Source organism: Trichomycterus rosablanca, chromosome 3, assembly GCF_030014385.1.
Source record: "Trichomycterus rosablanca isolate fTriRos1 chromosome 3, fTriRos1.hap1, whole genome shotgun sequence".
In the NCBI taxonomy this organism is placed as follows: domain Eukaryota; kingdom Metazoa; phylum Chordata; class Actinopteri; order Siluriformes; family Trichomycteridae; genus Trichomycterus; species Trichomycterus rosablanca.
Genome location: NC_085990.1, coordinates 21,156,374 through 21,171,039, shown reverse-complemented (window position 1 = coordinate 21,171,039; position 14,666 = coordinate 21,156,374). Strand labels below are relative to the sequence as shown.

General features: G+C 36.4%; 1 protein-coding gene across 1 annotated transcript; it reads right to left on the bottom strand.

Annotated features, from left to right (window-relative positions):
• On the bottom strand, positions 1-5,375 carry nrros (negative regulator of reactive oxygen species). The gene is made up of 3 exons (XM_062991968.1): positions 5,323-5,375; positions 4,232-4,328; positions 1-2,236 (listed from the first exon to the last, which is right to left on the bottom strand). The coding sequence occupies exons 2-3, from the start codon at positions 4,313-4,315 to the stop codon at positions 281-283; spliced, it is 2,040 nt and encodes a 679-aa protein (XP_062848038.1). The 5' UTR covers positions 4,316-4,328; positions 5,323-5,375; the 3' UTR covers positions 1-280.
• Between the last annotated feature and the right edge of the window lie 9,291 nt (positions 5,376-14,666).

Genomic DNA, 14,666 nt, shown 5'->3' with positions numbered 1-14,666 from the left:
CAACATGTGACCTTTTATAGACGTTATACATGATGTGTACCAAACTAAACCTGACAGTGTCTGTATAAAGTATTTACACAAAAACAAATTTTGTTCACAGTTCATATCAGTTTAAAACTGACAATCATGTGCCTTCATATCCTGTACAGTAAACAAGGAACTTGATTACAAATAGTTAGGATGACTTTTTTTGTGTCTTCACACCATAAACAACATCAATATTTTAGTATCTGCTTTATTTGATGATTTTTATAATGGTTGTGTGTGTGGGGTGTTTTTTTTAGTATGTTGTCTGCCTCCAACATTTCTTTTTAATCACGCGGGGCAGCAGTTTTGGTTTGAATGTAAGAAAATAAATGACAGAAATACCCACCAGTGATACGCTAACAGATAAAAATAGCAGAATGTACCAGAAAATTGATTCCTCAGTGCTTCTGCCATCACAAAGTGTAAAGTCAGAAAGCCCAGCTTGTAGTCTCCGCTGGTGTCGGTCGATACATGTAATCTCTGAGAGGTCAGCCACGTGAAGTGTCTTAGACTCCTTAAATGTTCTGTACCAGTCTAACTGGCAGCAGTTGAAAGAATTTCCATTCAGATAAACTGTTTGCACTTTCTTAGCTAGCATATTTGCATGTTCAGGTTCGACAGTTGACAGCATGTTGTAGCTCAAGTCCAGTAGCTTCAAATTAAATGTGCTTAAAGATTTAGGAATCTCCAAAATTGAGTTTCTGGAAATGTTTAAAAATGTTAAATGTTGATATGAGGAAAAGTCAAAACTTTGCAAGCCAGTGTTGCTCAGACTCAGGTGCTGCAAAGTTCCACTGAGAGCCAGCAAACAGTCTTGTGTAATGAGAAGGTCTTGGTTGTTAGATAGATCAAGATGTGTAAGTGGTGTACCATCAAAAACCAAAGGAGGAAGACTATTTATACTACATCCAGCAATATGAAGTTGTTTTAAATTGGAAAGATTTGTCCAAACAGCACAGACTGTAGAGTTAGAACTGCCAAGCTCTCCTGGATGGCATAATCCCACTGTGTTGTAACTGAGATCCACAATGCTGAGACTGGGAAGTGTAGTGAACACTCTAGGGGGAAGTTTTTGTATGTTGTTTAAACTCAGGTTCAAATAAGTAAGGTTATTTAGCTCACTGACTGAGCTTGGTTGTGCTTGCAGTTCTGTTAGTCTGTTATTGCTCACATCCAGCTCATATAGGGTGACAGGCAAATCTTCTCCTGTTAAATTCAGTGACTCCAAACAGTTGCTCTTTATCTTCAGCCAGTAGAGGTGAGGCATTTTCTGAAGAAATCTCTCAGGGAAGTATCTTACCTGGTTAACACTAAGATCCAGCATTTCCACTGAAGATATATCTCCATGTAGGTCATCATTCCAGAGTTCTGCTGTAATATTGGTGACGTTTTTACCCAAATTGTAAAACTCAACACTAGTTGTCCAGTTTAAAGAAATGATTTGAGAAAGATGGCCATAAAAGCTTATGTAGTTATTGGATAATAACAGTGTTTTAATATGACTGTGCATAGGAAGGAAAGGAAAATACAGAAGCTGGTTGTCAGACAGGTCCAGTGTCTCCAGCTCAAAGGGTTCTGTAAGGTCCTGATTGCTTATAAACCATTCAATTTGGTTGTGACTGGCATTTAGCACCAATAATTGAGTCAATTCAAATTGTATGAGGCAGGACAGAGAGTTAAATGCCAAGTTTAGCCATCTGAGCTTTGTTAGGTGATCAAATGCAGCATCAATCTCAAACAAAACATTCCTTTCAACATTCAGTTCCTTGAGCTGATGAAGGTCTCTAAATGTTGACTCGTCCAATCTTAGAAGAACGTTCTTGGACAAATTCAGGGTTTCAAGAGATGTGATGTTTTGTAGAATTTTAGCAGCCATGTCCTCTGTAAGCCCATTGCCAGAAAGATCCAGAGTTCTTAGCCCGGTTAAAGAGCTCAGAGACTGAGCAAACTGCTTGTATCCATGTTGAAGCTCATTGTTGGCTAAATTGAGGCTCTCTAATAGAGGTGAACTTGAGAAAGCCTGGTCCTCTACTGTCCTTAAATGACAGTTTGCACAGCTCAAGATTCGAATAAAAGGATATCTTGAAAAATAGCCATTCTGTAATTTTATGAGAGGGTTGTAATCCAAAAAGAGCTCTTCTATTTGTTGTGGTAAATCAGTGGGAATAGAAGAGAGTTGGTTGCTGTTACACAAAGCCCTCCATTGATTCTGTGGGGCCAGAGAGAAAGATTTCTTTAAAAAAAAAGGTATCTCAACATAGACACATGCACAAATATTTGCACTCTAATATACACAATGATCAATTTGAATACATACTACACTCCAAAAATGATCAGCTATGGTTTAGCTTATAGGGCCTGGAAGTTAAAGGTACATGTTTTAAATTGTAAAATTGTTTAAAACAGTTTAATTAAGGATATTCATAGACATAAAATACATATACATATAGGTTTCAGAAAGTATATAGCCCTCTTAAGTTTTTGCATACTTTGTAGTGTGATTTTGACTTCAGATGGATATAAATGCTATTTTTTCAATCTACATTTAATCTATTATCATAACAAACTTAAAGCATTTAAATAAAAATTAAAAACTGAAATCTTATTTACAAAAATATTCAGACCATTTGTTGTGACACTCAGGATTGTGGTCAGGTGCATCATGTTGCTTTACTTATCTTTAAAATCTGTCTAGAACTAAATTGGAGTCCACCTGTTGCAATCTGAATTGACTGAACACATGGGTCTACAAGAGCTGTTAATTTACACTTTTTATGAACACAAACCAAGCTAAAAAAAACTGTCTTTAAATCTTGGAAATCAAATTGTGGCAATAAATAGATCAGTATATAATGCTTTAAATCCAAAAACCAGTGGCCTTAAACATTTATAATTAAAATGAAAAGCTTGGCAAACCCTTAAATTTTAATGTCATACTGGGCATGGAAGGGCCTTAATTAGGAAGGTATGACAAAACCCATAGTCACTCTAAAAGAGCTCCAAAGTCCTGTGCAAAGATGAGAGAACCTGTTAAATTAACAAGCACCCCTGCAACACTTCAGGCCTTAGTGGCAGAGTGGCAAAACGGAAGGACTGTTGAGTAAAAGGCATACAAAAGGAAAGCCCGCTGGTAGTTTGCTAAATGGTATGTAAAAGACAATGAGGAAACAGATTCTCTGGTCTGATAAGATAAAAATGTAATTCTGTAAGCAGAATACAAAAAAATATGTCTGCCAAAAAACAGGCACTAATACCACCACTGCTGTATAACATGGTGGTGGCAGCATCATGCTATGGGAGTGCTTCTCAGCGGCAGAGACAGGGAGACTGGTTTATCTTTCACCAGTCAATATAACACTAAAGTGGCTTCTGGGCAAGTCTCTGATATAGTAAAAATAAGTGGTGGCAGCATCATGCTATGGAGGTGGTAATAAACATCCTTGAAAAAAAGCAGTGAATAAGAGATTTAAATGTTTGATATTTAAAAAAAAATTAAAAACATGATTTCACTTTGTCTATATCAGTGATTAAGTGTAAACTGATCTCATCAACAATACAATAAAGTGTGCAAAACTCAATGTGTCTGAATTATTTTGGACTGTACTGTTTATATATATATATATATATATATATATACTGTATATATATATATATATATATATATATATATTTATTGTATAAAAAAATACCCAGCTAACTATATATATTTATATATAGTTATATATAAAGCATATTTTAAAATGTAGGATTGCTATTCAACATGCACACACTTATTTCTTTTAAATACTAGGAAGTTTTAGTTTACTAAACTTTTTTTTAGTTTACACTAATGCACATAGTGTACAATATTTATTTATTTTTGTTTTATTTTGATCAACCACTTTATCTTTACCAGAAAACACTGGATGCACAGCACGAATACCCTGGACAGGGCACCAATCTATCACAAATTTTACAATATTGTTCACAAATTTATTTGCAATGTATGATATTACAACTGCAGGTGATGTGAGTGACACACAGCTTCAGGGCCCTAAGGACTTAGGTTCAATCCATAGACATTGTGCCTTTGGTTGCCTTGGTCTTTTTTTGGCACAGAGAACTCAATTCATATTATCCTCCAAAAATGTAAACTTTGCAGATAATCCTAATTTGTTATGTCATAATTACATTTTACATATTTTTGATTTAAGTAATTACTTACCACTTTGCATATGGAGTGAGGATGGCTGAATGCTGTCAGCGCAGACGCCAAAAGGACGTAAAGGAGGACATTGTGGATCGGCATCTTACCATGCTCACTATGAATAAAAGATGGTGTAAGATATTAATAACACTGGAAAGTAGTTGTATTTTGCAAAATGTCATAACTTCTGTTTCTTCTGTAAATGTAATATCATGGGCAGACTGGTTCATGCTAAATGGAAGGCTATGGTAACTGAGGCACTATTTACAACTGTTGGAAAGGCAGAAAAACCACATTAAAGACCAAATGAATATTGATTTCGGGTCTGATGTGCATGTGTTATAATGTGGCGTAAGAGCATGAATCTATGGACCCTACTTACATGTATTTACAGTTAAAGCTGTTGGAAGTCTAATGGTATGGGAAACTTTTCTTTACATACATTGGCCCCCTTAGTGTCATTTCAGCATTGTTTGACTGCCACTGCCCATTACTGCTAATGTAATTTCCCAGTAGCATGCTAATGTGCCGTGTCACAGAGCACAGATCGTCTAAAACTCGTTCATGAACATGATAAAAAGTTTAGTGTGCTTTAGTGGCTTTCCCAGATGTGACTGTTAATCACCTTTGGAATGTGGTAGAACTGCAGATTGGTAGCATAAATGTGCACCTGACAAATCTGTTATTACGTGGTAATATAATTGTGATTAGCAAGCAAAAAGGGGTCCTACCCCTTACTAGTATAGTGTTTCTAGTTAATAATACATTTAAACAAATTTTAAGACCTTTAAAACCAAAAACAATTAAGTGGAACATCAACAGCGAGCATTTGAGGGAGGGAGTCCTGTACGTGTAGTGAAGCAGTAGCACACCAAAAAAGAAATAAAAAAAACCCATTAGGCATCAGTTCCACTTTATCTGGTTATTTGGTTATCATCAGTTGTGTATAATATGAAAGATTCACACATTTTTAATTTAAATCATTTAAAAAAGGAGAATGTTGTTGGTCAGTTTAATACAGAGCTGTGCAATCGAGCCTATCATCAGTACAGTGACTTTCTGAGGTGCGCTGAGGTGAATGAATAGTGCGCGCGCGAGCTTCATCTTACCGCGGCGGTATGGTTCGCGTGCTCCTTCCTCACTGCACACCATCCCTCCCTCGTGCAGGTCTGCAGAACACTGATCCACTGCTTCAGCTCGGACTCTCACAAGTGCTTCACATCTCCGAGTCTGCAGCTACTGCTTCAGCTTTATGTATTTGCGGAAGCAAGAAAGCAACGGAAGCAAAAGTCACATGTAAAGCTGCCAAGATCGCGCAGAGATCTGCGTGCACGAACATTTACAAATAACTTCGTGTCCTGTGCAGAGGCTATTTTCTGCATCAATTTATATGTGCACGACGTGAGAAAAAAATACAGATTAAACAAACTGTTGTAAATACATTCTATTTTGCTCTAGCTTGGTTTAATTAGAATGCAATCAACTGTCCATACAGGTCCAGGCTATGGATAATAATTTTGTTTTATGATGATAAATTATTTAATTATTGAAAACTTTAATTAAGTTGAATTAAATTAATTTGTTTACTGCACTTGATTTTTAACCTTAGTCTGAAGACCACAGTAGCCTGTTTAAGGAAACGCCCATGTCAGCCACTACAGGTTTCACTTGTCAGATACTACTGCAGAGGAAACCACTGAAAGCTCACACCCTTCCTGTCAAAAGCTGCAAAACCCATCACTTCATGCTTCAAAATAAGACAGCTCTCTTGTAAAGGCTTGCATCAATATTGACACATTGGGCTCTACTGCAAGCACCAACAACACTATCTAATAACACAGAATTATCTAATAATTATTATTATTATAATTAATAATTATCTAACTATCTAATAATATCTAGAATTCACAGCATATTTTACAGCTGTATGTAAAACAGAGACTAAAAAGTTATTAAATATAGATGTTTTGGTGTCATTGGCAGTAGTACGTTAAATTTCAAGTCAAGTCAAATTTATTTGTACAGCGCTTTTTACAATGAACATTGTCTCAAAGCAACCTCACAGAATCCAGGACCAACAGACCAAAAACCCCTGTAGTACATCTACAGAAAAAAACCTGTAAGAATAAGTTGTGTTTATCAGTTAAAAGCCATAACATTTACAGTCAAACCCCTTAAAGTCACAACATATTTGAAATGGATTAATTAAAATCCTTATGGTCTCTGCTAATGGCCGGGTGATTGGCCAGTCCAAAGGAGGGAAGTCTGTAGGGATTCCTCATAACAGCTGCAATTACAGACAGACAGTGATTGGCTAGTCCAAAGGAGGGAAGTCTGTAGGGATTCCTCATAACTGCTGCAATTACCACATCTGCACCTACCACATTGATGGCACCTGCACAGTATGTTGGGGAATAATGGAGAGTAATGTGATCTACGTATAAACCCACCTCGTGCAGGTGAAAAGAAGTGGTTGGCTACTCCTCGGATAGGAGTGGAAGGTCTGCAGCAGTAGAGGTGGAAATACAAAGTGGGTAACTGGATACGACTAGTTTGGGAGGATAATTGGGGTAAATGCATCTTTATGGTAAAACTGGTGTTGTGTTCACAAACAATACAAATACTATCAAATCTTTTCTAATGCTGGCTATTGATGTGGTTCTTTTAGAGCTCTGTTTATAAGTTGATCTACATGTGTCCTTCCTTCATGTCTCCCTCCTCCTTGGTCAGTGTCTTTTTTATTTAGGACAATAGCTCTGTTGTTTGGAAAGCTCATACTAGGAAGTGACAGACATTGAAAGCACTGGTTCTTCTGCACTTGGACAAATTTCTTTTATCTTACAAACTCTTTTCCAGAACAGTTGAGAGACTCCAAAGATGCAATAAAAACTAAAATCTGTCATTACTTGAACCTTTATTTAACAGACAAAATTTGTATTTGTCAAATATAAACAAATTTAGGAACTGATCCCTTCAACACATTTAAAAAAGCTGGGACATCTGGGTCACATCAGCCTTTCTTTAAATTATAATTTTTAATCATTTAAGAATTAAAGATTGTTGCAGTTTTGTGTTTTCTTGCTTTATAACAGACCTGAGGTACTCGATGCACCATACATTTTCAGTAGGAGACAGATCTGAACTGTAGACAGGCCAGTCAAGCACATGCACTCTATGTCTCCGAAGCCACACTGTGGTTACTTATTCAGAATGAGGCCTGGTATTTGAAATAGACATGAAGTTTCAGGGAAAAGTTATTGTCTTGATGGCAGCATATGCCTTTCCAAAATACCAATATAAGCCAATATCTGCATCAAGGGTACCTTTACATATATGCAGATCACCCATGCCAAGGGCACTGATGCACCACAATGCCTTCACAGATGGTGGTTTTGTACTTTCATTGGCAAGAGTCTGGATAGTCCTTCTGATCTTTGGCACATAGAACCAGATGGCTATTTTTCCCAAAAACAAAGCTGAAATGTGCACTAGTCTGTCAGTCAGTCTCAGAAGACTTTGAGTCCAGAGAACTCACCAGCATTTCTGCACAAAATGAATATATGGCTTCCTTTTTGCATATACAGTTTCAGGTTGCATTTCTTGATTTAGCGGGTGACTGTGTTAAGTGGCAGTGATTTTCCAAAGTACTCTAGAGACTTTGTCCATAATTTTTCAAACAATGGTCATGCACTTTTAGAAATCATTCCCATTCTTGGCCTTTACACACACCAAGATTTCCCCTGGATTGGATTTCCCTTTTCATGATATTTTGAACTGTAGATGGTAAAATACCTGAATTCTTTTCAATGTTGCCCTGAGAAGCACTGTCTTCAAACTAACTGACAATTCTATGACGAAGACTACCCATCCTCGCTAGCCTTTAATAGATGCTCCTTTAATAGTCTTAATGACCTCACCTGTTACCAGTTAAACTGCTGATTGTGGAACTTCTTAGAACAGTATTAGTATAAGTAGCCTCTGTGCCAACTTTTTTGAGGGTGTTGCAGGTGTCACATTGTATTTTTTTTTTATATTTCCAAAATACAACTAGGTATGTCAGTAAAAACACTAAAAATGTTTTCTTTGTACTTCATATCAGTTACTTAAAACTTTGTTTCAGTAAAGATTTAAGAAATTACAGTTTTTAGTTTTTTATTTCATTTAAACTTTGCTTTAATTACACAAGAGTTTAAAAGAAATAAATTACAGTCTTTAGTTTTTATTGCATTTTTAGAAAATTGTGATAATAAGTGTGCTAAAGCAGTGGATTGTACTTGTCCAGTTGACTTTGGAAATGTGATCATTTGAATTGTATGTACATGTTTACCTATAATTAATTGTTCAGGTATTTTTTCTACTTGTATCACATTCCTGTTACAGAATATTGATACCAGCTTTGATAAATAATACACACTTGTTTAGAATGAGAAGGATAACTGGCTATGCAACATCCCATGATAATAAGATCACAGACAACGGTCAAAGGATTGCTATAAAAGATGCTGGGGCGAAATATGGTAAGACACTATGATGTTAGGAAATTGTGATTAAGTCTGAGATGTACTAATTCTGGTATAGTTTGTTTGTTTATTAGGATTTTAACGTCATGTTTTACACTTTGGTTACATTCATGACAGGAACGGGAGTTACTCATTACACAAAGTTCATCAGTTCACAAGGTTATATCGAACACATTCTTGTTTATTAGTATCTCCATTTAGTATCTCCAATTCACCTCACTTGCATGTCTTTGGACTGAGGGAGGAAACTCACATGGACACAGGGACACATGTACACAGGGAGAACATGCAAACTCCACACAGAAAGGACCCGGACCGCCCCACCTGGGGATCAAACCCAGGACCTTCTTGCTGTGAGGCGACAGCGCTACCCATTTAGCCCTTTCTGGTATAGTACATAAAACAAAACCATGATCCTTAACATGATCACCTCTTTGGCCTCCAAGAAAGTGTTCACTGCTCATAAAGGACTACTGTAAATACAAGCCCAAATCTGTAAAGGTTAGGGTGGTATAGAAAAAAAAAGGTTTTTCTTACATTCACTTTGACCTTTATTTAATTGCAGACAATATGAAACCAAGATATTTTGTGTTTTGTCTGGTCAACTTCATACACCTGAAACACGTCATAGTCTGGTATTCTTGGTGCCAAAACGTCTTATAAGTGTTGTGTGAAAGAGCATTTTAAAGTGGTAAATGCTTTACCATCCTAACTTTTTCAGAATGTGTTGCAAGCCTGAAATGCAGGAATGGATGTTTATTAACAAATAAAATGAAGTTGACCGGACAAAACATGAAATGTCTTGGGATTATACTGCATAAAATAAAACTCAAAGTAAATGTAGGAAAGTGTGTGACTGCAATTCCTTTTCATTTGCATTTTCAATATTGTCCCAGTTTTTTCTGATTTTAAATTCCCTTAAAACCCCCCAAAAATACACCTTCATAATTATTGGCACCCCTGATAAAGATGAGTAAAAAGGGTTATAAAAATTCACCTTTTAGTAAATTAGCTTAATCTCACATTGAAAAATTTCTAAACATCCAAGCTTTAATTAGAGTAAATTTGTTCTGAAAAAACGTTTGGCAAGAAATATTATTCAGTTATTTATAAAAAAATTAATTAGAAATTCTTAGAAACAAAATTTAATTAAAGCAGTTTTTCTATGATTATTTTACTTTTTTAAGTGGATCAGAGTAAAGACTTCCTGCTTTACTGGAGTATACACTGATCAGCCATAACATTAAAACCACCTCTTTGTTTCTACACTCACTATTTTATCAGCTCCACTTACCGTGTAGAAGCACTTTGTAGTTCTACAATTACTAACTGTAGTCCATCTGTTTCTCTGCATGCTTTGTTAGCCTTTGTTAGTTTTGTTTCATGCTGTTCTTCAATGGTCAGGACTCTCCTATGACCACTACAGAGTAGATATTATTTGGGTGGTGGGTCATTCTCAACACTACAGTGACACTGACATGGTGGTGGTGTGTTAGTGTGTGTTGTGCTGGTGTGAGTGGATAAGACATAGCAGCGCTGCTGGAGTTTTTAAACATCACACTGTCACTGCTGGAGGCAGCGTCCTGTGACCACTGATGAAGGTCTAGAAGATCAGACTCAACTCAAACAGCAGCAATAGATGAGCAATTGTCTCTGACTTTACATCTACAAGGTGGACCAACTAGGTAGGAGTGTCTAAAAGAGTGGACATTGAGTGGACACGGTATTTAAAAACTCCAACAGCGCTGCTGTGTCTGATCCACTCATACCAGCACAACATACACTAACACACCACCACCATGTCAGTGTCACTGCAGTGCTGAGAATGATCCACCACCTGAATAATACCTGCTCTGTGGTGGTCCTTTGGGGGTCCTGGCCATTAAAGAACAGGGTGAAAGCAGTGAGTGTAGAAACAAGAAGGTGGTTTTAATGTTATGGCTGATCAGTGTATATACACTATTCATTCTTCACTATAAAGATAAGACAATTCAACTAAAGAAACTAGTCAGGTATTGACTATAAAAAATAGCTACTTACGTCAAAATGCCTAACTAATCTACAGGTAGGGCAAAATTTAAAAGGTTAAAAAAGAAACAGAAAAGAACAATAGCAGAAATTATGGAAATCCCATGGCTGTCATTTCCTTTACAAATGGCACAAATGTCATGTCACAAATGTCATACTAATGATTATTAGATGTATATGTTTAATAGCCTCTACACTAATTGAAGGCCAAGGTTAAGGTGTTAAAGGAAAAAAAATAACTAGCTGCTGGATAGACTACAACAGTATAAGGTTTTTGTAATGGTCATTCAGTGTAGAGTTTTGATTCAATTTAATCTCTTAAATCTTGTCATTTATTGAAAACTGAGTACATTTAAGTTTATGTGAAATTACTTTATTACTTCAACAAAATGTTTTGTGTCATTAATAATAGTGTTTATAATGAAAATGAAAAAAAAGATACCTTGAAATCACTTAATATATACTCTTCTTTCAGCGGCTCCCGTTAAGGGTTGCAACAGCAGATCATTCGTCTCTATTCCGCCCTGTCCTGAACATCCTCCTCGGTCACACATCCACAAACTGAGGTCCGTCTGTTTCCAAACAGTACAAATACCTTAAAAGTCTCTACTACTGGTTATTGATGTGGTTTTTACAGTTAGAGCTTAGTGTATGAGGTCACCAGCGTGGCTCAGTAGAAATGTGACACATAACACCTGTCAGCAATCTTGACATTTGCAGAACGCTTAAGGCCCTGCTGTTTAGACAGGTTTTTGATGAATAAATACCCCCTTGTGGTGGTAAGGACACTTTACACATACCACAACAGCTGACAAGTTTGACTAGCACACTGAATGTTAGAATATAGGTTGCTGGCATATTCAAGGGCCAGCTGTAGCCTAGTGGTTAAGGTACTAGACCAGTGATCAGAGGGTTGCTGGTTCAAGCCCCACCACTGTCAGCTTGCTGCTGTTGGGCCCTTGAGCAAGGCCCTTAACTCTCAATTGCTCAGACTGTATACTGTAACTGCAATGTAAGTCACTTTGGATAAAAGTAAATTCCTAATCTTTAGAGCAGTGATAGCTCAGTGGTTAAGGTACTGGACTAGTAATCAAAAGGTTGCCGGTTCAAGCCTCACCACCACCAAGTTGCCACTGTTGGGCCCCTGAGCAAGGTCCTTAACCCTCAATTGCTCAAAATTGTGTTCAGTCATAATTGTAAGTCAATTTGGATAAAAGCGTCTGCTAAATGCCGAAAATGTAAATTATATTCATTTCAAGAATCTAATAAGGAGTAGGACCACCCACTGCCTGCAGAGCAGCCTTAATGAATACCTGCTGTAATAGTAATTACAACATTTGTTCATATAGTGCTCTTTTAAGCACTATATGAATGTTACATAAGTTAATTAACAATAGTTAATTATACATTACAGGTTTTGTACAAATCACAGACTGCATTTATTTACATTTACAGAACAGTTACAGAACATGCATTTATAGTCTTCTCTGAGACACTATTTTAAAGTGTAATAAAACAATTCCCATTTGATAAGCTGCAAGTGACCATAGGACTTAGCAGAAATCATGCATCAGTGGATCTGAAAAATTACAAACCCTCTTTCAGGAAATGCTGGGGCATTTTGTAAACTACAACAAGATGGCAGTCTTCAAATAATGGCCAGAAATCTTTAGATTAAAACCCTGTTGTCCTGGTTTAGGATGACAACGTAAAAAGTGTTTTTTTCAGCAGGTACAGATGCAATCAAAAATATTTAACCCCCCTCACCTTGAAGGTTATTATGATTGTGTATAGAACTGAATTAAAATAAACAACAACACATCAGATTAGGTAGAGAAAGGATATTTATTGATATTGATACATACAAGCAATTTTGAAAACATTTAGTTCTCTTGACAAATATCCATGTGCGCTATTATTTAACTGCAAGCCTCAGTACTTGCTGGAACATCCATTTGTCTTGATAACCTCTTATAAGCAATTTTGCTAAGAGCTAACAAGGTGAACTCTCTTCTGGAATCTTTGCCCCCAGCAAAGATTTTCAATGGGATTTAAATATGGAGACCAAAAAGGCCACTCCAAAACATTCCAGGAATGACTCCTTTACCAAGCTTTGGTTTATTTGGAAGTGTCTTGCTGAAATGCTTATTATCACCAATGTTTCATTTAGCCACAAAGGCATAACATTCCTCCTAATCATCCTAAATCATTGATGCTAGTCACACTGTCAAGGTTGCCAGTTCTTTCAGCAGAAAAACATCATCACTGACCCACCTCCATGCTTGACAGTGGGAGTAGTATTTATCTGTTCTTAAGCCTCGTCTGTAGGGAGCCCAAAAATCTGCTGATTCATATGGCCATACAGTTCAGTTTTGATAATTCATTTTTTTACTCAATACTCAGATAACAGGTAAAATTCACCCAAAGCAAATGACACAGTTCCAGTTTTGATAATTCATTGTCTTTGTTAATTTGCTGTACTGTTCAATTGATAGACTTCGTTTTGATGGACAAAATTAAGCACTGCAGAAAAGTTAATAGTTATAAATATTGTTTGATGGGTTGAAGATTTTTGAACGCAAATGTAAATAAATCAAAACACACATCCATAAACAATAATTTTATAACCACAGTATTGAGTTTACCATTTAATCTTTTACAATCCAAGAATGTTCTGCCTTTTTATTAAGAAAAAATAAATGATAAAAGCAATTCTGTGTGGGTGTCATGCATGTGACTGGTGTCACGAGCAATATATAATTAGAAATGACTACAAAAAAGGAAGAACAAAAAGAACAAAAATGCAAAAAGGAATACTGTGCAATACCTAAAAGTGTGGTTTATTATTATTTATTCTTTTTTTAATAGTGCCAGCAATAGTGGCAACACTGCTTTTGAGCTCATATAAACTATTTTACCTTGTGATTATGGCACACAAATCAAGTTAAGTGTTTTTGTGGTCAGTGATGTATGTAATTTTACTATGACAAGAGACAATAGAATCAGAGGCAAGAAAGGTGCTTAAAGACCTATGACTGCACTGTAAATGCTTTTCAAAACAAAAATAATGCATTAAAATGATCAGAAAAAGCAACATTATTTGTTGCCTGTGATTTGTAATGTAAAACCAACAATAAGCTGTGCAGTGGATTCATAAAGTATTGAGACCCTTTTTGCACACTTCATTGTGTTATGGATTTGATAAAGAAGGACTGATTGATTATTTTATTGATCCCCAAAGGGAAATTGAAGAATGGATATAATTGCCATTTTTACAGATTAATCAACACTTTAATCAACATCGACAGTGTTTTAAAAGTCAGAAAGTTAAATCTTTTATTAACAAAACTTTTCTGAACCTCTATGGCTGACCAACTTGATTGTATTTTACAGAAGATGTAAACTAAGCCAAACATCCTTGAAGAAAACTTTCTTCACAAACTTGGACAGGCATGACAATTCACCTTTTATTAGTTTATTAGGATTTTAACGTCATGATTTACACACTTTGGTTACATTCATGAGAGAAACGGTTGTTACTCGTTACACAAGATTAATCAGTTCACAGGTTTAATGTGAAACACAGTCATGGACAATTTTGCGGGAGGAAACCGGAGCTCCCAGAGGAAACCCACACAGACAAGGGAATAGAACGGATAGGACCCAGACCGCCCCACCGGGGAATCAAACCCAGGACCTTCTTGCTGTGAGGTGACAGTGCTACCCACTGAGCCACCGTGCCGCCCCAAATTCACCTTTTAACACTGCAACCACCTAATACATACAAACACTGAAAAGACTTTGCCAAAACCAGACATTTGTGGAGAGACCTGAAGATGGTACGAGAGATGTTCACCCTTTTATCCGCACTATTATAATTTGGTTGGAAACGGTGAAGGGGAGAA

Bases quoted from the DNA above. Each gene is read 5' to 3' on its own strand.
- nrros (XM_062991968.1), bottom strand. From the start codon at position 4,315: ATGCCGATCCACAATGTCCTCCTTTACGTCCTTTTGGCGTCTGCGCTG. The intron at 2,237-4,231 runs GTAAGTAATTAC...CTGGCCCCACAG, and splicing joins CTCACTCCATATGCAAAGTG to AATCAATGGAGGGCTTTGTG.